This window comes from Protopterus annectens, chromosome 9.part0 (genome assembly GCF_019279795.1).
Source record: "Protopterus annectens isolate FY-2018-M chromosome 9.part0, PAN1.0, whole genome shotgun sequence".
Taxonomy (NCBI): domain Eukaryota; kingdom Metazoa; phylum Chordata; order Ceratodontiformes; family Protopteridae; genus Protopterus; species Protopterus annectens.
Window position 1 is genome coordinate 266,656,153 of NC_056743.1, and position 23,038 is coordinate 266,679,190.

Sequence of the window (23,038 nt, forward strand, 5' to 3'; positions counted from 1 at the left end):
TTTAGTTCCTGAGCAAATACAAATCGGAGTATACCCTGAGACTGGAGTAATAGATTATTAAATCGTGAGGTGGTTTGGCAATTTAGACTTGACGCTGTGAGTGCTCTGAGCCTGAAATGATCATATTTCTATTTCAGGTGAATTAAGGTTGAGAGCATCATGCATATAATTTATTTATTTTACATTATATTTTTATTTTTTATTTATTTAGACATTTAGGTTGTTATAATTCAATTTCCTTTTGGGGTAAATATGCAGCTTCTCTTTAATTTTATTCTCTGATGATTGGTTCTGGTGAAGGGTATGTTTTTACCAGCTGATTCCATTCATGTATTTTAACGTGGAATTGAGTGAGTTCATTCACAGTTCTGAAGAAGTCAAACGTAATGACAAAAGCGCTTAACTATGGTGATTTATCTGTAATGGGATTTATTAAACACGTTTCTGGAGATGTTTTGGGTTGTCGGAGTCTTTTCATCACAAAATGAAGTTTAATCTTCCAGGTAGGAACAATTGTCCTAAATTGACAGCTCCACCCACAGGCATTACCTAACCTAAAGTTAAGATTACCCATGCTAAAGCACTTACTACATACAACCTGTGTTCTCACTTATATGAAAAGAACAGACAGCAGTCAGTTTCTCTGTTCCCTTCCAAGGTGTGAAAAAAAATGTGATTGCTTTAATGCACCGGCTATCTTTAAATAAAACTAAATTGTGTACAGTTCTGTTAAATTCATTAAAGTATTAAGGCTACTGGTGGTGCTGCGGTAGTGCTGTTGCCTCATAGCAAGATGTTGTCCCGTTCGATTCTCAGCTAGAGCATCTTCTGTATGGAGGCATATGTGAATGGGGCGTGCCTTCGTTGAAGGTTGTGCGCCAGGGCTGGTAACCTGGTATGTAAAAATCCACTACCAATCATTAGCTGACCGGAGTTCCGCTGTGGCGACCCCTAATCAGGAAAAGCCGAAAGATACAAACAATTAAGGCTACTAGAGGGGCTGTTGTCTTTCTATTACTTCCCATAATTTTAGACTTTTTTTTCATTGACCTACTAGCCATTTTACCTTTTAAATTTTGCATTTTCCTCAGCAAAGAATGCTCAGTTCTCTCAAGATTAATTGCTTACACCTGCAGACAGCTCATCTCCATGTAAAGTAGTCAACAATGAATATTTGCAAATTTCTATCGGAACAGAATGTGCAGTTGCATTCAGTCACAGACTTTTTGACTCCCAGTGAACATTTGTTAATAGGAAAAAAAATCTAATATTTTTGCATATATTAAAAAAAATTTTTCATGGCTTTCATCATTTTGTCTTATTTTTCAAGGCTAATTGTTTACAAAAACACTTCTCTATAGCTTAAGGATATTAATCTAGACATTCACCTTTGTAAAAATGAGAGAAAATATCTTAAATCCTGCATATAGTATAACTGATGCACTTTTACACCCCCATCCCCACCTCAGCAGCCCAAGATCACATCATATTAACATTAAACTTGCTCTTATCCAGACTTTTTTATCTTGTTAAAGGTAAAGCATATAGTTCTTGCAACTAAAAACAGATACTTGTTTAATATCTTTAATACATACAACAGTGACTGAAGAGACTCCCCTCACATTTAAAATGCCCCTGACTACATACTACACAAAACTGCTTTACTGCATGCAGCATGCAGTTTGTCATGAAATGTTTCTTAGAGAGCAAAAATTGTTTTGCTCACTGTTACTTTTTTATTGCCAAATCATTAATTACCTAAAGTGAGGTATATGCTTTGCAGTCCACCCACAAGTTTAACAAAGTCAAAAGTCCAGACTTTCTCCGCCACTTTTTCTTGCGAAGCCATATTTCACAAATGTAATTGGTGCATTATAGTCTCCCATTTTATTCACTCATTTTAGCATTGCTGATCTTTTTCCAGTCCATATGTATCGCCCAACGCACTCTCGTTCAAATCCAAGGTATTACTAATTTTTCTAGTCAACTCCTGTGCTTTTTTTCGGTCAATCATTTTTCTTTGGAACATTGGAAAAGGTGTCGCTGGTAAAGTCTGTATGAGCTTTGTCAGAAGAAGGAAATGCAGACTTCCCATCTGTTTGCTGGTTCACTTATTGTTGGATAAACTTCATTTCATCCTGAACCTGTTCTGCATCAAAAAAGACTTTGATCTTTTATGAAACCATATTCTGAGGAGAGCTAGATACAGCAGCTTGACTTTCATGCCTACCTCTTGCCGTTCCTTGATTGCTGGATTGATTTGCTTCTTTCCTGCCTGGTAATAATCCTTTTCCACAAAGACTGCTCTGTCTCAAAATTTTAATACTTTTCCCTTCTGCCACAATTTTGTCAGGATCAACTCTTCTGCTAGTATTATTGCATCTTTACTAGTACTTGTCTATGCTGCTTTCTCATGGCCAGGTTTGGAACATACACTCTGTGTGTGTCCTTTCAGTTAACAAATCCTGCTGAGGAATTACTGTTAAGTTGCTTATTTGTGCTTTCATACAATTACAACAGTCTGTTCTTTCCAGTTTCTCTGGTACATCAGAAAATATCAGGTTTTCTCCATGTACTCTGTCTTTTAAGACTCCAGTGATTTGAAACAGCTCTTCCTGAAAAGTCTCGTACATAGCATTTCAGCCTCTAATTTTTGCAGTTTTGTCAGTTCATCTGAATTGCTAGTTAAAAGCTTCTATTTTTTAGCATTTTGTTATTTGAGTTGGTATGCCCCAGTGTTTCATTTATTTTAATCATCTCTGAGTATATCTTACTTGTTTTTTCCTCTAAATTATCTCTTGTACCAAAGCTGAAGCTTGAACTACTTTTTGTTGAACAGCTTCAGGATTCTTCCTTGCCAGTGTTCTCTTCACCTTTTCTGTTATTTCTCTTTCAAGTTCTCTACATTTCTTCTTTGTAGGCACCCAGTTATTGTACCTACTAGCCAGTAACAGAATTTTACTCAAGCTGACAATATCAGTAGCTCTTATTGATCTGTTTCATCACACTGGGAGAGCTCAAATTGAACTGTTAATTAGTTTGTAGCCATCTTGTTGTGCAGATTAAGTGACATCAATATTTACGGAGTAAGCAGCTTTTCTAGATTCATGCAATATTAACTCAGCAAACTTAGCATCATATCAGTTGCTTGGTTAAGTGCCTCATAGAATTAAGAAATTAGGAGAGGCAAGGTGTATAAGTAATGTTAATGAGGGATAGCAAGGGCAGGTTGAGTATTGGTGGCATGGTGGAGAAAGTGTGAAGAGAACTGCCAGTTATTCTGGGATGTTGAAGCATGTTCACTGAGGTGATTTTGTGGTATTGCTTCAGTAATATTTTGAAGTTTTCAGGTGGCTGTCTTCTTTTAATGGAATTGGGTCACAACAGGTGGTAGTAGGTTGTGGAAAGATTTTTTTTTCGTGCGTTTTTGTGTGTGTTTGTGTGTGTGTGGGTTTAGGACTTCTGTGGGTTTAGGACTTGTGTGCTTTATCTTTTATAGGTAGGAGAAGGGTTAGGATGGGATTGAAGGATAATCTGAAGTATCTTGCTTGTGAATACTGGAAGGGATGCCCCAGTAGGCCAAATACATACAGGGCAGAAGTCTGTGCTAGTCTTTTCTTGGTACAAAAGTGCAAAATGATTTTTGGTATGTTAGATTGTTTGAAAGCAACCAGCTTCAAAGAAGGCTAAAGTAATTTTGAAGTGAGTGAGTGGTTTATTTCAGAAAGTGAGAAGGCTGCCTGGTGATGACAGTCTTCAGCATAAAATGTGCAGTTAAGATCATAAAAGTTCCCCAGGGCAGGTCTTTGATAAACAGTGACAGTAGCTGAGGGCCACAAACTGAAGTACAAAGACTTTGGGAACACCAGAGTTGGTCACCTTATAAAGAGTGTAGTGCAAGTTGGAGGAGATAGAAAATTGGCTGTCAAGAAGGAAATTGGAGACCCAGGTGTAATCTTTATCTGAGAATCTGCAAGTTTTGACTTTGTTGAAGAGACTGCCATCAGTGCAACCAAAGTTGCATTTTTAGATCAACAGAAATTTTGCCAGATTTCCATCTTCCATATCCGAGTAGATTTGCTTGGTCAGAGATGTGGTGATGTATTTTGGACCGAAACCTTGCTGTCTCATAGATGGGATGTCATAGTTACTTAGGCATTCAAAAGTTTGATTTTATATTTGATCGTTTCTAGTATGGTATATTTGATATCAGAGGACAAAACTGAAGTAGATGCATTTTGAGTGTTTGCATGAATGACCTTGGCCGCAGTCATGGAGGTATTCAGCTTCAGGTGATTATCAGCCATCTAGTTATGAATGCAGTCAGTGTCTGGTAAACCATAGATTCATCCTGACTTAGCACCTTTATAGGTCCCTTACAAAAAAAGCAAGGAGTAATGTCACAAACGTAAGCCCACTGACCTTTGTAATGCTGTGAACTGAAGTTAGATGAATCTCTTTTTCTGTCTTTTTTCTGGTGCTTTTGTGTCTGTGTTTATGTTGCAGATAAGTTTTGTGTAGAAGACTTACCTGCATTGGCAGAAGGAACCATGGAAGATAAGTGATAATACGAATAATGGATGTAGTCAATTTACGTAGTTGACAAACTATATTCTAATGCTGTCCCTTTCATTTTGTCTTGTGTTAGGCAATAATACTATGGGGTTTTTCCCCCTAAAAATATATGCTAACAGCCTGCATTACTGTTTCTGCACTAAAAGAAAAGGAAAGGCCACCATGAACTTGTTGCTGAGCAGAAGAGAAGAATTACCCAGCCTGAACATCTTTTAACATATAAACAGTTGCTGTCAACTTGGTGTACAATTTTGTAGATGTCTGTTTCTGATGGTCAGATACTGTCTAAAGTAAGTGATACCTATGTAATTTTATGTGATTGATATGGGTTCTAGGTTTAAGATAGTGTTTATGTAGGTTAGCTAGTTTGTATCACACCTGCGATACTACTGTAGATTTAATTACAGGGCAGTGATATGTGCGTGTTGCACGTTAAATACCATATAACAAAACAGTGAACAGAGTACGCATTTTTAATGTTCTCCTGCTAATGTTGTGCAGTTTAAGCTGCGCTGCCTATTTTGGCATTATGAGTTGTGAGCATATTCAGTAGGTCATTTTGTAGTTTAATCAGAACAGTTCATGTAGGGCCACGGTGGTGCAGAGGTTAGCGTTGTCTCCTCACAGCAAGAGGCTCTCAGGTTCGATTCTCAGCTGGAGTGCCTTCAGTGTGGCGTCTGCATGTCCTCCCCGCGAGAGACGGAATCTTAAAAGACATCCAGATAGATGAGTGGATGAGTGTGTGCCTTCTCTGAAGGTTGGGCACCAGGCTGGCAACTCGACACTGTAAAAATCCACTGCCAGTCATAAGCGGACCAGAGATCCACTGTGGCGACCCCTAACCTGGAAAAGCTGAAAGAATCAGAGCAGTTCTTGTAAGAGTGTAAGTAACAGGCCAGCTTGTATAATCTTTTGTTTTAGCTTTGAGTTATGTGTTGTAAGCCTTACCCAGCTGCTTGTATGCATTGTGCAGCATCTGTCATGGGTGTGCCTTAAAGATCATATATTTGTCTGTTTGTAACCTAGGGGTAGTAGGTTCAGCTGTATCAAGTTTTCAGTCCACTGTTGGCTGTGATTTCTAAAAATTCTGATTTCCTGTGCAGATGCATTTTGTCCAAACAATGTTGCTTTTGTTTTAAAGGCTAGTACTGTTCCAGTATCCTGTAACCCTATAAGTAGTACAGAAAAGTCATTCTGCATTTCCTGTTGGGTGTAAATTGCAGTGGTGTAAATTGTGGCATCATCTGGATATTGTATCACATTTGCCATTTCACACTCAATACCCAGAGGCAGTTTAAAAAATATATGCAAGTCCCAAGTAGAGTGTTGTGAAGCATCTGCCTACGGCACTTTTGCAAGTAATGAGTATGATGTTCATCGTGTTTCACTGTTGCAGTCATTACACTTGGGTTATCCTGCGCCAGAGGTATAAAAGATGCAGCCGACGCCATTTTCTTCAGTCTTTCTTGCCGTGCGTTGCCCAAAGCAAAAGCAGTTCGCAAGTGCTGGTCGGCCGACTCCTGAGATTTTCGAAATTGAATTTCAAAACCAAAGTCTTCAATAAAGCTTAGTACCCCGTTGGGGAAACTTTTTCTTGCTCCAGACCGATGTCAGTAAAAGTTAGTTGTATTTCTTGTGGGAAGCAAATACCTCCTAAGGACTTTCACTCTTACAGTATTCCTTGCCTAGGCCCTAACCACGACGTTACTAGTTATCGGTTTTGTGCTAGAGTCAACAAACGCACTATTAAGCGTCAGTTTGATTTTGCTTTACATTACTTTGGCCGAAGGTTTAACTACATAATGCCGTCTGAACAACCGACGACCAGAATTCATAAAAAATGCAAAGACAAGGAAAAGAACAGGCATCCAAGGTCCAAAACCGACGATGAAGCCTCTTCTAGGCCAGTCGCTGGTTCGCCGGTTCTCAGTGAGGCGCTTTCGCAGCCCCTGACACACCGCTACCTCAGAGCCACAGTCCGTATCTGACTCCCAGGTGGAGACACCTAGGCCTCTGGAAATTCAAGGTATTGGGCCTGCGGAAACTATTCCCTCAGATGGGTCCAGAGCCACTGAGCAAGCATCGGCTTCTGAGGGTGTTTTCAGACCTTCGCAGCTTACTATTAAGTCCACTACAGCAGCCAAGGCAAAGTCAAAAACACCATTAAAGACAAGGAAACAAGTACAGCATTCTCCTGGACAGTCACCCATGCCAAAGAAACCATGCTTAAAATGGCCGAGGACCTAATTACTTTGATCAGGGGTTCCCATCCCCTCCTGATAAAAGGCCTAGGCAAGACACAGACTGTGACTCCTCTGGCCAGGTTTCTATTTCCTCCGATTCCTCTTCAGATCAGGGATATTCTCTTCCTCCCTATGAGGACTCTGATGCAGAAGAATCTATACCTTCAGCCTCTCCGCCTGAGGATTATTCTTTTGGGGAAACCTTGCACACCATGAGGGAGCATTTCCATTGGGAGAGCCGGGATTATTCAGAATCCAAGAAAAGGCTCAGGGACTTTCTTTTATTGCCTCATCACAGGCCCCTGGCTATCCTCCCTGTGCTTGATATTGTTGATGATGTTTTATCTGAATCCAGTCTGTCTCCTGATTCTTTACCCCCTGCACCAGTCAAGCCAGACAGGTACTACAGGGTCCCAGACTCTCATAAATTTCTTTATAAAAACCCTGCTGCTGACACAGAAATAATTTCTCAGGGTCCCAAAAAGGTTAAGGCTTCCACTGCAAAAAAAAACCTGTCCCCTCTGATAGGGATTCTAGAGCTCTGGATAGATGGGGGAAAAAAGTTTACACTTCTGCTACTTTAGCTGTAAGGCTTTAAACTGCCCGTTTCACATGCTTAAATATCAACAGTACCTCATGTCTTTGTTAAAACAGAAAATGCTTACAAACTCAAAGTCCTGACAATAAGGAAATGCAGGATTTATTGCATGCATCTGAACAAGTGGGAAAGCATACTCTGCAATGTGGTTTTGATTCATTAGAGGCTTCTTGTAGAGCCACAGTTACAGGCTCTTTCGAAGGCATGCTTGGTTGAAAGAACAAAGTTTACCTGAACTTGTTAAAGTAAAATTATTGGATGCTCCACTACAGCATGATACTTTGTTTGGTGTTAAGGCAGAAGAGGTGTTAAATAAAATGGAGGATAAGCAAAATCAATACAGACAGTAAATGATTTCTTACAGGTTCAACCACCTAGGTTTAGCAGAAACTGGCCTTCAAAAAATTGGTAATTTCCGGTGTCAGACAGGCCACAAAGAGGCAGACACAGACGCCCAAGAGGCAGATCTCGGCCCCAAGGCTCCTACAGGCCTAAACAATGGGGTGTTTCAGCCCCCAAAGGAGGAGAAGACAAATCACAACCTTATAGGAAACAGTTCCAATGACATCCCTCTACAAATGCCAAGCACTTGCCTTTTAGTAGCACCCTTAGGGGGAAAGCTAGCACTTTCCTCACAAAATTGGCACATAATCACCCAGGACAAATGGGTACTGAATATTGTTTCTCAGGGTTACAGGTTCCACTTTCACACCCTTCCAAAATCAAAAGGTATGCCGGACCTGCCACAAAACCAATGGGCAGAGGCACAAAAACAAATTTCTGCTCTCATGGACATGAGAGCTATTCAAAGAGTACCACAGCAAGAACAGGGACAAGGATTTTACTCAAGACTTTTCCTGGTACCCAGAAAGGACAAAGCCTTTCCTGGTACCCAGAAAGGACAAAGCCTGGAGACCAATACTGGACCTGTCAATCCCAAATACTTTCCTGGATGTTCCAAAATGCAAAATGTGAACACTGCAGCAGCTTCTACCCATGCTGGGCAAGAAGGCTTGGCTGGTTACCTTGGACCTCAAGGAGGCATACCTGCATGTCCCAATCAGACAATCTTGCAGAAGATACCTCAGATTCATAGCTGGCTCAATGCATTACCAATTCTCTGCACTGCCCTTTGGCTTATCTACTGCACCCAGGGTCTTCACAAAATGCCTGGCAGCAGTAATTGCATTTTGCAGACAAAAAGGAATTCAAATATATCCCTACTTGGACGACTGCCTTATTCAAGCAGAGGGCAAGGACATTCTACTAAAGCATCTGGCGTTTGTAAAAAGATTACTGATTTGCCTAGGGTACACAGTAAATGAAAAGAAATCAAAACTAGTGCCCTTGCAAGAGATAATATTCCTGGGTGCAAGCTTAAATACAACTGCCAGATGGCTTATCTCACGCCAGACAAGCAAAGGCAACTGACTCATTATTTTCAAATGATTGCAACAAAGACCCAGCTCCCTGCAAGAAAAAATCTGCAGGCCCTGGGCTTCATGGCATCCTGCATTCTACTAATTCCATATGCAAGACTGCATATGAGGAAACTACAATGGTATCTAAAAAGTGTTTGGATTCAACATTGCCACAGCCTGGAAACAATAATAACTCTAATTCCGTGCCTGCAACAGGAGTTTTGATGGTGGTCACTGGCCTGTCACCACAACAAGTAACAGCCTTTCACCTTACCCACAGCCAGGCAGACAATAACAACAGATGCATCGGATTATGCCTGGGGGGCACACATGGCAGGAAAATGTATTCAGGGCACGTGGCCCAAGGAACAAATGCATCTTCACATCAATCAAAAAGAAATGCTAGCTGTACAGAATGCCCTGACAGCCTTCAAGGATCTACTACATCCAGGACAACTATTACTAAAGACGGACAATACCACAGTTATGTGGTACATAAGCAAGGGGGCACACATTCCTACCCCCTCTGCAGGCAAGCCATGACTTTGTGGAACACAGCACTGACCTATCAAGTACATCTGCAGGCACAATTCCTGCCAGGAACGAAAAATGCACTGGCAGACGAACTAAGCAGAAATTTCATGGATCCTCACAAATGGAAACTAAATCCACAGGTCTTCAGCATGATAACAAGGAAATGGGGATGCCCAGACATAGATCTTTTTGCCTCCCCTCACAACTGCCAACTACAGAGATTCTGCACAAGAACTTAAAAGTGGATGCTCTATCATTCAGCTGGAAAACCCTGACAGTTTATGCATTTCCTCCACTGCCTCTGCTTCCCAAGGTGCTCCTAAAAGTCAGACAAGAGAAGCCAAAAATGATCCTGATTGCCGCAGACTGGCCACGCCAGCACTGGTACCCAATCCTAAAGAGCTTGTCTCAAGGCCCAACCTGGCCTTTACCTCAAATTCCTCATCTTCTGACTCAACAAAACAATCAGATTCTGCACAGTCAACTCAGAACCTTAAGTCTGGCTGCATAGCAGATAATATAGCCACTCAGACCACACCTCTCTCTAAAGCTGTTACGGATGTCATTTTAGAAGCCAGGAGGCCCAGCACTAGGAACTCTTATGCAGAAAAATGGAAGAGATTCTGTGCTTGGAACCAGGCACAAGGACTCGAACCACTTGTTCCAAATACACCTCAGATTTTACAATACCTAACTGAGATGCTGGACAAAGGCCTATCCTTCTCATCAATTAAGATCCATGCCCCGGCCATTTCAGCTCATTACAATACGGAACCTCCTATTTTCTCTCATCCACTACTAAAACAGTACCTCAGAGGGGCAAAAAACATAGAACCCCAAGGAAAGCACCGATACCTACTTGGGACCTCAATGTTGTTTTAGAAAAGCTCACACTACCTCCTTTTGAGCTAGCCAATACAGCTGATATAAAATTCTTATCATGGAAAACTGCTCTGCTCCTAGCAATAACTTCAACAAGAAGAGTCTCAGAGTTACAGGCATTAATGGCAGTGGAACCTTTCATCATTTTTCATCAGGACAGGGTCTCTCTAAGGACAAACCTAACATTTATGCCAAAGGTGGTATCCAGTGTGGCTCTTAACCAAACCATTCATCTGCCAACATTCCATCCAAATCCCCAGAACAAAGGGGGAGAGACTTCTGCACGCTTTGGACATACACAGACAGCTACGATTCTACTTGGACAAAACAAAAGCTTTCAGAAAAACTGAGCAACTGTTTGTAGCTTATGCTGCAGGATCATAAGGAAAGCCTATCTCAAAGCAGACTCTTTCAAAATGGATAGGACACTGCATTCGCTTCTGCTATTCACAACATGGCAAATCCGTGCCTAAGGGCATTAGGCCACATTCTACCAGAGCAGCAGTCACTTCAGCAGCCTTCCTCAAAGGAGTACCAACCAAAGGCATTTTAGAAGCTGCAACCTGGAGTTCAGTGCACACTTTCACCAAGCACTACCACTTACCTCTCTACTCTAAATCCAGAGTAGGCTTTGCCACTGCAGATCTGCAGGGCCTGGTAGCCTCTCCTAATCCTATTTAGGCCCAGCCACCCAACCTCAGCTTTGGGATTCAACCCAAGTGTAATGACTGCAACAGTGAAACACGATGAACATAGTACAGTTGTGTACCTACCATAAATGTAGATGTTAGAGTGTATTCACTGTTGCAGTTCAGGTTACCCACCCACCATCCCCCTTTTCTTTGCTAAGACTTTTCTGTACTTCTCAACTTTCTACAACCTATGTGGTATATTTGCTTGTAGATGAAGGAAGTGTTTCTTTTAGTACATGCATGCTTTTGGCATATTTTTTTCAGTCTTCCTGTTTGGGGGCACCTGACATCTGGGGCAAGAAAAACTGAAGAAAATGGCGTCGGCTGCATCTTTTATACCCTGGCGCACTGACGTCAGGGAAGAGGCGACAGCAAATGACACCGGACCTAGACTTTTGGAATTCTGGCTGACTGCGGGTAGCCTGCCAGCAGGATAACCCAAGTGTAATGACTGCAACAGTGAATACAGTCGAACATCTACATTTATGGTAGGTACACAACTGTACTATATTTAACTAGAAAACTAATGCATGTTTCAGGGTTATGGCATGACTACTTTGGCACTGCCACTGAGACACCATACAGCGTAAAGCAATGGAGCATTTGTCCACTTCCCATTTAAAAGGCCTTTTACATAGTGCAGTGTTCAAACAGTATCCTCATTTGATGGCTATGCCTAGAGAATCATGTGTGTGTGTGTTAATGGTACTGTGGTTAAGAATACTGGGGATAGATGGTGAGGATTCCACTTTCCAGTTCTTGTGATGGTTTCAGCACAGGGTGCCACGTTCTGCTATGATAGCTGAAATTCCCTTTTAATGATATGCATCTGTAATAATTTTCAAGATTTTTTTTTTTGTAATTGCTGAATTACTGTTTGGCATGCTTTGTCTTTTACAGTTTACAGTTTTGCACATTTGTTAACTGACTTTTTGAACTGGTCCCAAAGACTATTTTCAGCCACAGCCTGCCCACAAGGCACAAGCAGCAGTAACACAGTTGCACAGTCTGTACTCAGCAATGGAGCATAACAAATGTGCTAAATGATAATATATACAGTATTAGAATTGATGAGCCACAGCAAAAACATAATAAATAAAGGAATAATCCAGTGCAGGTATTTACACACTGAAGAGGTGAACTAAGTACAAGGGCGTGGTGAATGAATGAAGCAGAAAAAAATTAATGGCAGAGATGCACAGATTGAGTAATAAAGGAAAGCTGAAAGGGACAGGTAAATAAAGCAAAGATAATTATATTATTGCGGGAGGTATTGTGGGAGAAATGTTTAGACTGCACTAGTTTAAAAAGTGTATGACTAAGGACTAAATTAAGAATTATAGTAGGTTAAAAGGTAGCTGTTTGGTTTGGCTGTTCTGGAGTGTATATTGAACCTAGTTTTAGTTAATTCACTGTACCAAGCTGTTTATTTTTATATTGTCTGTTGTGGAAAGCTGCATTGCCCTAGTGCCCGACGGTGAAGTTGTACCTGAAATAAATATGTAAATGCAGATTTGGATTTATATTAAAAATACTTCTGGATCATTTTTAAATTTGCACATTTTCTTTGATTACATTGTCAACATTTTTTTCTTGATGTAGTTTCATCGGGTATTTGCTGCATTTGTGGATAAAGTATTTTTACTTTGAGCTTGCTAATGCTCTCAAAATTTACTGATTTTTTTTTCCTGTGACTTTATTGCAGCTTTAGGTGAAAAAAGAAAAAAGGAGGAGCTTCTAGCCAAGCGTGTTGAACTAAAACATGACAAAAAAGCAAGAGCCATGGCTTCTCGTACAAAAGATAACTTTCAAGGTTACAATGGCATTCCCATTGAGGAAAACCCCCCAAAAAGAAAGAGGAGAACCAAGGCAGAAATGGAGGAAGAAAGGAGGAGGATGAGAATGGAGAGAGAAAGCCAAGTGACAGATGAGGAAGGTTATAACAATTACCAGATTGATTCTGAGGAAGAGGAAGAGCAGGAAGAGCAAGAAGATAAAGAGCAGGAAGAGCAAGAAGAAAGTATCTCGGAACCAGCATCTGAGCCTGAACCAGAATCAGAATCTGATTCAGAGTCAGAACCAGAACCAGAGCCAGTCAGAGAGCCTGAAAAACCTGCTCTTAAAAAAACACCACAATCTAAACCTATGAACTTCATGGATCTTCTCAAACTTGCAGAAAAAAAACAATTTGAACCAGTAGAGCTAAAGACAGTAAAAAGGGCTGAAGATAGACCAAGAACAGCAGAGGAGTTAAGAGAACTGGAGTACTTGGAGAGAAGAAAGAAATTGGAGAAGGATACTAGTCATTTAAAAAACAGTAATTCAGTGAAGGAGTCAAAACATGTAAAACCAGTTAGAAACTCTGAGGAAAAACAGACCTCGGCAAAAACAAACTCTTCGTCCTCCAGTGTAAGTGACAAAAAATCAAAACATTTGCCTACAACACAAAAGCCTTCAGGATCACCTTCAATCAAAAGTAGTGAAAGTTTTAAGACAAAAGTAGAACAGGGTGGATCTGTAAAGCATTCGTTAAATGCAAAGAGTGAAAAATCTCAAATAGAAAAAGTCCGAATTAATGAAGTAGGGAAAAAATCAGAAGCAAGCCCTGTACCAGCAAGGTCCAAGGTAGCAGTTTCCAGTGGAATACAAAAAGCTGTTGCTACTAAAGACATTAATCAAAGAAAAACGGTGTCATCTTCACCATTTTCAAAGACCAACACTGGATCTTCATCAGGAAGTGGAGCAAGTTCTTCTCTGCATCGTACTGGTCCTAGTGGACATGTTTCAAAATCTGGAGTTGCAAATTCAGTTAACTTTTCAAAATCTGGAGGAAGTCTTCACCCTAGGTCTGAAAAAAATATTCCAGTGCGACCAGGAAGTAATGCTTTGGGGCATGACCATCATGAAAATACAACAAAGTCAAAATCTGGAATCGGTGCCGTCACAAAATCGGACTCTTCCATTAGGTCTGGTCATGGACAACAAAAGCCAGCTAAAATGGTCTCTGGACATTCTGGGCACAGTGCTCACTCAATGCAAGGGAGTGGGCCTGTTCGCCCTGAAAGCCATACCAAATCAAAATCCGACAGCAGTCTTCCTGGACGTCAAGGAGGTAGTGCTCCTCCACGTTCAGGAAATACTGTTATGTCAGCACCTGCACGATCTGACAATAATGCCAAGTTAAAATCAGGAAACCCTTTTCCTATTCGACCAGGAAGTAATACTTCCATAAGACCAGAAAGTACTGCAAAATCAGGACCTGGCCAGCATTTAAACCACAGCAAATTAAAACCTGGAAGCTCTGCTTCTGGCCATCCAAAAACTGGTGCCCCTGCTCGTCCGGGAAGTACTGTTACATCAGGACCTGGTCGACCAAACAATCTGACCTCTAAGCCTAAATGTACTGTTGTTTCAGAAACCATTTCCTCAAAGAACTTTGTAGCTAAACCGAACAGTGGATCTATGTCTGGTATGAGAGCACCACCCGCAGGACATAGACCCATGATGCGTCCTCCAGGTAATATATTTTATAGCGGTCTGTTAGAGAATGTTGTCTTTTATGGGCTTAATAAAACTTTCATCATTTGTTAATTAAATAAGCTTCTTAATGATTAAATGTAATTATTTAAATTGGAATGGGTATTCCATGTGCTGTAATTGTTGGTCATTTATCTTTGGGATGGAGAAAAGCAGAATTCTAGCAGTTTTTCACTCCAGGTTGTACTAACTTTTTAAAATCATCTTTATTAAGTTATTATTTAAGACAGTGGCATAATGTACAATGCATGAATATGAAAAATGGTAATGTTTTTTCTTTTCTAACAAGTAACTGTTAACACCTTAGCTTTATTTACCTCTAAACATGAATGAAAAAAGCTTCATTCTGCAACAGAACAGTCATGTTGCATTGAAAACTTAGCCTGAGGAAGGAGAAGGCTGATTGCCTTCAACTTTTAACAGAAAATCTGCATTGTATAATCAGAGCAAGAAGTGATGTTAGCTGTTATGCCAAATTATTTCCTTCCTTATCACTGTTGCAGTATTCCTTATAAAAGGGCTATCCCACTGAGGGTAGCTATACTTTTGGTCAACATACCAAAGCCTTAGGCCCTTCAAAGTGCCATGTCCTAATCTGATGCATAAGGTACATAAGTGTTATGTATAAGCTCCAAATTCTCAAAACTTCTTTGCTACCAATCTGAACTTTTTTTTTATTATTCTGTTAGTTTTTAATCATGTTTTCAGCTGCTGAACCAAAAGCAGATAAGTAGCCCATTGGGGACTCTTCCTTCCATTTTTCAAAATCTATCCCAACTCCTTCACAGGACCAAATTTTCTTGGGATGTAGGATCCAGACCCTTTTAATGGCGTTTTTTCTTCCTCTTCCCAAGGTCCTTTCTCTGACCACTTTTTTCAGTCTCTTCTTTACAAGTAATATCTTCAAGAGATTTTATTCAAGCCCCGAGTTTGTGACCTCTGTCATTTTGATGGTTCCTTTGGCCAGGCACCACATGTGGAAGTTGCAGTGGTACCTCAGAACAATTTGGTAGCAGAGTTGTCATCCTGTGAATGTTCCCATCCCTTTCTTGCTTTGACTTTGGCATGAGTTAATATGGTGGATTCACAAGATTTCTCTGAATCCAGGCATTCCTTTTCAGGTGATTTCCCCCACCCAGGTTTGAAGCATCTGTCGGTAATCCTTGGGTTTTGGGGCCTTCCAGCAGCAATGTCATGGTCCAGGGAGTCTGGTCTCCACAACAGGTAAAAGACCATGTCAACATTAGGAAGATGAGAGCTCTGCTCTTGGCTCTTCAGACTGCATTCTGTCTGGATTCTGGGTCCTCTCAGGATTTTTTTTTACCCAGCCAGGGGCAATCACCACAAGTTACCTAATCAGATGAATCTTTTTTTACCTTAATATTCTCTGCCAGCAGTTGACTGTCTGGGTGATAGGGTTTTAATTCCTTTCCGACACTTGATTTTTGAAGACGTGCTTCAGGTTTTGCAGGATGCCATAAAACCTACTACTAGAAAATCTTTTGTTGGTAAATAGAAGAAATATTCTGTCTGCTGTCACAAAAATGAACAGGACCCTCTTTTGGTGGGTATTCCTGCAGTTCTTTCTTATTTGTTTGAGTTGCTCAGTTCTGGCCTGGCATACTTGTCTGTTAAAACTCATCAGTCAGCCATTTCTGCTTGTCTGCTATTAGGTTAATCTCCTCCCTCTAGATTTGAGGTTAAACCATTTTGATAGGTATCCTTCATGTTGGGCCTCCAAGAAGAAACATTCCTCCTTTAGGACCTTAATTTTGTTCTTGAGAAACTGACTCTGGCACCTTTTGAGCAGTCATCTTCTTGTACCTTGCAGTTTTGTAACTGTCCCCCTGTATAAAACCCACTTTGGCGCGATTTTGCGCATAGCGCAGTATCGGGCAGCTCCGCTTAATTGGGTTTAAACCATTCTCGGCTCCACAAAGTCTGCTCTTCACTTTTTCCCTTAGAACTGATCTAGTTCTCATAATAAACACCTCATTCCTACTCTAAAGCCTGGCACTTGCTCACTAAAGCAATTATATAAGTCAGCACTAAAAAATTAAAAGCACTACACCCTCACAAACTCCCCTTGAGTACCTTGTTCCCCATTGGCCCCTTTTTCAATTATAAAGGAATTCCCAATACTATTCTAGCATGTCCAGAGGTCAGTTGTCAATTTCCTCTCCGGTCCAGCTGGTGAATCTGGGAATCTTGAGGCAATGTTTCAACTGCCTCATGTACACAGACAACCCTCTCCTCCTCCCAACAAATTCCAACACATGTGAGAGATGAAACCATATAGCCAAACTGGAGGCTAAGCTCTCTCAACTCAGTACTGGCGTAACCAGTCAGGAGGAGAAGGAAACCACACTCACTATAATTCCAGTCTCACATAGACCTACCACGACAGCAAGCCAGACACATAAACACATAAAAACATACTCGGAGGCTCTAAATAAAAATCTGCCTAAGCAGCAAAGACCTCCAAAGCAGACACCCAAGCAACCGCTACCCCAAAACAAAACACGTGCAACACATAGCCAGTGTGCCGAACAGTCACAGCCCTTAAGGCTAAACAACACACCTGATACATTTGTAATAGGTGACTCTTATCGTCAGGCACACTGACGTCCCGCTCACCAGGCTGAACAAGGAGAAGGTCACGGTGAGCTGCCTGTTGGGCGCTAGGATCTGCCACATAACACAAGCACTCAAGTCACTCCAAGGCAAGTACAAATATGACTCAGTCATTGTCCATGCTGGTGTGAATGACCTGAGACGTACCTCCCTGGACTACATGAAAAGAGACATAGAGGAGCTCTCTGAGCATGTAGCCCAGGCCGGTATGACCCTGACCTTGAGTAGCATCTTACCCTCACCAAGAATGATGCCACAATATGAAGACAAGATGATCAATTTCAACAATTGGCTTAAATATTGGTGTCATTCAAAGGGAATCCAGTGCCTGTCAGCCTGGGATGACATGCTCGACGAGCCATGATGCTTTGCTAGGGACAGCTTGCACCTGTCACCCCTGGGCTTTCAGATATTGGCAAAGGCTCTTGCCACCCCCATAGTGCCTTTTTTAGGCAAGGCTCAAAAGACAAACCCACCTCCATAGGTATCACAAGGGATAAGAAACTAAGAGTAATGCTACTCAACGCCAGAAGTCTAAACCTCAAGATGCATGCACTCAAGACTCTCCTTAGCATGGAGTAAATCGATATCTGTGCAGTAACAGAAACCTGGTTCAAGGCTCCCGAGAGCACCCCAGTACTACCAGGTTATACTTCGTATCATGCTTTTCGGCCCCAAAACTTTGACCGAACCACAAAAGGAGGGGGAGTATCAATATTCGTCAAAGATACCTACACCTCCAGGTTGGTGGCACAGCACGAAGCATCAGAGACTATCCATATGCAACTAACAGTGGGTAAAACTGCCTTCCAGTTTATAGCCTGCTACAGACCACCCTCCCAAACCCAGGAACCCCACTCAGCCTTCCTGAGAACACTGGAAAATATGAAAGTCTCTCCAAACACCATTATATTGGGCGACTTCAACTACCCAGACATAGAGTGGGAACATTACTCTTAACACCAACACCCTAGCCCAAAGGTTCCTAGAATTTATAAACTCAAATGCTATGGAACAACTTGTTACCACTCCCACAAGAGGGGAAAACATACTGGGCCTGATCATCACCAACATGGGGGCTCTATGCTCCAGACCAGAAGTGTATCCCTCACTGGTAATATCAGACCATAAACTAAGCTCACTGGATATTCACATCCTGACCCCACCCCCTGCCCAGAAAACCACAGTGAAAAACTTCTCTAAAGCAAATTTCACACTTCTCAAAACCGAGGTGGAATCCTTCAAAGCCCCTAGGCCTGTGGAAAATACGGCCCAGACTGCAGAATCCTTTATAAATGCATTCTGTGAACACCTTCAAGAATGTATGGATCATGCAATCCCAGATAAAACCAAGACCCAATCCTCCAAAGGCAGGCGTCTTGTCTGGTGGACCCCAGCCATAAACAAACTATACAATAGAAGGAGGAAGCTACTACATGATAGAGAGCAAAATCCCAAAAAGGGAAGGCATCTCTGATCGGTATTATTAAAAAACTACGGGCACTCAGAAAATCGTCTAAGGCCAGCTTGGAGAGAAAAATTGCACAGAACACTAAAGATAATCACAAGGCTTTCTTTAGTTATGTTAGGAACCTGGGTGGGAATTCCCAGATATGCTCAGAATTAGTCCAAAATGACAAAAAATACACCGAACCCACAGTCATTGCCAACATCCCAGCTGACAGGTTCAGCGCAAACTTCTCCCCCCCCCCACCAAAAGGGCAAATATCTATCCCAGAAGAGTGCTGCCCCCCTGACATCTCAGATGCTCAGGTAAGAGCCGCCCTCTCCAAAGCAAAAAACACAGCATCAATGGGACCAGACGGTGTCCCGGGCTGCGTCATACATGAACTCCAAGAACAGCTAAACCCAAACATAAAACTACTATTCAATCTCAGCCTTACTACAGGATATGTACCCAAAGAGTGGAGTACAGCAACAGTGGTCCCTCTCCACAAAGGTGGTGCCTCAACGGATCCTGGAAACTATCGCCCCATAAGTCTGACTAGCTTGGTCTGCAAAGCTATGGAAAGGATCATCATGGACCTCATAAATAAAGATATTGGGGACCTACAGACACTGGATCCTACCCAGTTCGGCTTTAAGGGCAGATCCTACCTCTTAAACCTGGTCGATTTCTTTGAAACAGTCACCAAAGCCATTGACAAGGGGAAGGTGGTCCACACAACCTACCTGGACCTCGCAAAAGCCTTCGATACAATACCCCACTTGGCCATTATAGATAAGCTCACCAGCTTAAATATAAATCTCTGTGTCACTAGATGGGTAGCAAACTGGCTCAAGGACAGAACCCACATGGTTAGAATTGCTGGAGCCATGTCAGACTCCAAACCAGGTACAAGTGGCGATCCACAAGGCTCAGTCCTGGGACCTCTCTTGTTCGGTATATATTTCTCGGAGGTACAGGCCAACACGGAAGGACTGTGGCTGACCTAGTTCGCAGATGACTGCAAACTAGGTGCCATAATCGACTCTCCAGTCGACACAAGCATCCTACAAAAGGGCCTCATAGAAACAGACAACTGGTGCCAGAGCCATGGCCTCAAGCTAAATGCCAAAAAGTGTATAGTCATCCCCTTTGGCAAAAACAAAGTGCCCACAAATTACCACATAGGTGGTAATCCATTAAGTACGGAAGACGTAATTAGGGACCTGGGGTCCCAAGTTGATAGCAATCTCTCATTTGAAAACCATGTGGCCAAAGTGGTTAGAAAAACATTTTATATAGCCCACCTAATCATGAAGGGATTCACAACTAGATCAGTGGAGGTCATCGTGCCTCTTTACTCATCCCTCATCAGGCCCATAATTGAGTACAATGCCCCTTTTGGGATGTACCTTACCAGACACCTACAGCAACTGGAAAGACCCCAAAAGTACCTCACCAAGAGGATCAAAGGGCTCAAACAGATGCCATATGCTGCCCGGTTAAAGAAACTCCAGCTCTACTCAGTGGCATACCGCCTGCTCAGAGGGGATCTGTGCCTGATGTATAAAGCCATGTCCAACCCGGAATTAATGGACATGCTGCACCTCAGAAAATCCAAATCCCATCGAGCTACGCGATCAAGAGACTTGAACCTCAGCACTGAAATAGGACATGTTGGAGGGACAGATTCATAACCCAGAGGCTCCCTTCACTGTGGAATAAAATCCCAGTCCATGTTAGGCAGAGTCCCTCATTGACTCTCTTCAAGGGGAATCTTGAAGAGCGGATGGGAGATCGTAGGTTTACCCCGGGTATCACTTCTGTGTCACTGTTAGACAGAGGCACAGTATACTAACCTCGAAAAAGGGCATAGCAAAATTCATTTAAAATGGGTGGTGAAAGCCAAACACACTCTGGCTAGGCTTATAAATGCCCTAGGGCAGATAGCCTAGTATGAACCTATGGAAAACCATCTTGCTGATGACTCTGACTTCTGCCAAGAGACTGAGCTGCACACTGTTTATTGTAGTTCCTCCAATTCTGTTTTTTTTCTTAGACAATGTATCTGCTCTGACCAATCCTTGTTTTATGCCTAAAGTGGTCAGTGACTTGTCTTTGATTTAGGCCATTCATCCCCCCCCCCCAAATAGTAGTACAAGGGTTCTACAGTCTTTGGATTTGCATGGACAGCTCAGATATTGTTTAGATAAGATTAAGGATATTAAGAAGTCTGATCACTTTTTTGTTTCTTTTAATGGCAAGAAATTGGATTTGGTTGCTTCCAAGCAAACTATCTCCTCTTAGATTTCTGTAGCAGTTTCCCTTTGTTAATTCTTTTCATGGCAAACAGCTTCCTTTTTCTCTCTGTGCTCATTATGCTAGGGTGATGGCTTCTTCTAGAGTTTTTTTAAGGGTCTTGATGCTTGGTCCATTTTGGAAGTGGCTGCTTGGTCTTCTTTGTATCAGTGTCTTAAAGCTTTTCCCAGAACTCTGGTCTGCTAATGATTGGCAGTAGATTTTTACGTGCTGGTTTGCCGGGCCTAACTCACAACCTTCAAAGAAGGAACGCCCACCCACGCATGTCGCCACACAGAAGACACTGTAACTGAGAATCAAATGGGCAACATCTAACTATGAGGCGACAACGCTACCGCAGCACCACCACCACAGTGCTTGGTCTTCTGTGTATACTTTTACTAAAATGTACAAGTTGGATCTGGTTTCTAGGACTAGGACCTGTTTTGGCAGGTTTATCCAGTTCCATCCTCCATGGATTTTTTGGGCGGTTCTTCTGTTGCCTTCTTTTCCCACCTTCTTCAATAGCTTTATTGCTCTCCCTTTTATAAGTACCTTACACTTTGGATATAGGACATATGTATGATGTACGGCATTTCTAAGAGCTTAAGGTGTTGGTATGCTGTCTGGATATATGGCTATCCTCAGAAGGATATAAATTTTGTAAGGAATACTGCAAGAGTGAAAATTTGGACATCTACTGATACGATAAGGTTTTGCATAACTCTACTTTTATTCAAAGGAATGGGGGGAGGGCAAAAAAAACAGTGAAAGCAAACACCCTTATAATTTCTCTCACTTCTGTTCATGTGATACAGAACAGTATTACATGTGTATATTCCATTGCAAATATTATTGGAAATCAGCCCAGCCAGTGTTTTAAGTTTGTGTAATTCCCCAGACCATTTTTTGTACCAAAAGTTTAAAATGGCTAAATTGTTTTAATTCCAGCTATTGTTCCTCCACAGTTTAATACTAATACCTGCATACAACAGTGAAATGTACAATTGTGTGAGAATGTACTGTAGTACTAATAGATGTTTCAGTGGTTCGCTGTTGCTATAGGCCTTACTATGATTTCTGCAATAGAAGGCATGCTTTCTGGCCCAGCTTCCATAGTTTAGCACTTTATTCTATCTAGGCTGGTAGGACATCCACTCCTTTGGATATCATGACATTCACTGTATAAATATGACATTTGTGTGTGCCATTTTAGAATGTTCTTACCCAGAATAATAGAATATGCACCTTATTAGACCTTGTGCAAGATCCTAAAAATCCTATCTAAGCAGGGATATATGTTCTTTCTGGATCAAGAAGTTGGAGGAATAGGGCACCTTTAGAGCTACCTTGACCTGAGCAGGCCTGAGGCCCTGAGAAAAGGAGAAGGGATAGTTGGATAGGGATAAAGGTACCCCACCCAAGGATGCTAACTAAGAGAAGGGATGATGGGTGGGAACCAGGACTGCAGTTGCGATCTACACAGATCACTACTGTTATGGTAGATTTTTACACAGCTGTGTTGTATTCTTCATCTAGATCATTGTTGCGGTAGTCCTCACTTCTGGGGCAGTTCCTAACACTTGGAAGACTGTAGAGGTGTATAGATTGGAAAAACTGGACTACTACAAGCTCTGCATAATGGTGGTTTCCTGCCCCTAGATGCATTGCCTAGTGTATAGTGGTTGGAAAAGATTTGGATCGATGACCAAGTAGCTGCTTTAAAAATAGCCTGTGCAGCAACCCTTCCTTAGAATGCCCGCTGTGGATAATGTACCCTAGTGCTGTGGACTCTCATGGCATTGTCCAATATTTTACCACAATGAGAGTAACTGAACAAGAATGCAGTGTTCCAGTTAAACGTCTACTATGAGACTGTGTTTTTTCCTCTTCCTTGATGCGTATGACGCAACTAACTCATCTGAGGATGTCATTCCTCATCAGTGTTGCAGTATTCTTTACTCTTGGGATATTCTGCCAAAGGGGCAAGTCCACAAAAAACAAAATTAAAACCAAACAAATTCTATTAAAATATCATCAGTTCTGTGAGTGCTTTTGTCTCCTTATATGAGACTTCTTCAGATTGGCTAGTACAATGTTAAAAACACATTTAACTCTTTCAATCCAGTGAAGCTCAGGAAGTTTGCACAGTAACTTCCAATGAGGGGAGCCTAAGC

At 41.7% G+C, this 23,038-nt stretch overlaps 1 protein-coding gene across 1 annotated transcript in view; it reads left to right on the forward strand.

Moving 5' to 3' along the window:
- SPTY2D1 (SPT2 chromatin protein domain containing 1) overlaps positions 1-23,038 on the forward strand; it is a 700,855-nt gene that overhangs the window by 336,818 nt on the left and 340,999 nt on the right. The window contains exon 3 of the mRNA XM_044082851.1: positions 12,651-14,462. Coding sequence (XP_043938786.1) covers positions 12,651-14,462 — 1,812 coding nt within the window. The remainder of the gene's footprint in view (positions 1-12,650; positions 14,463-23,038) is intronic.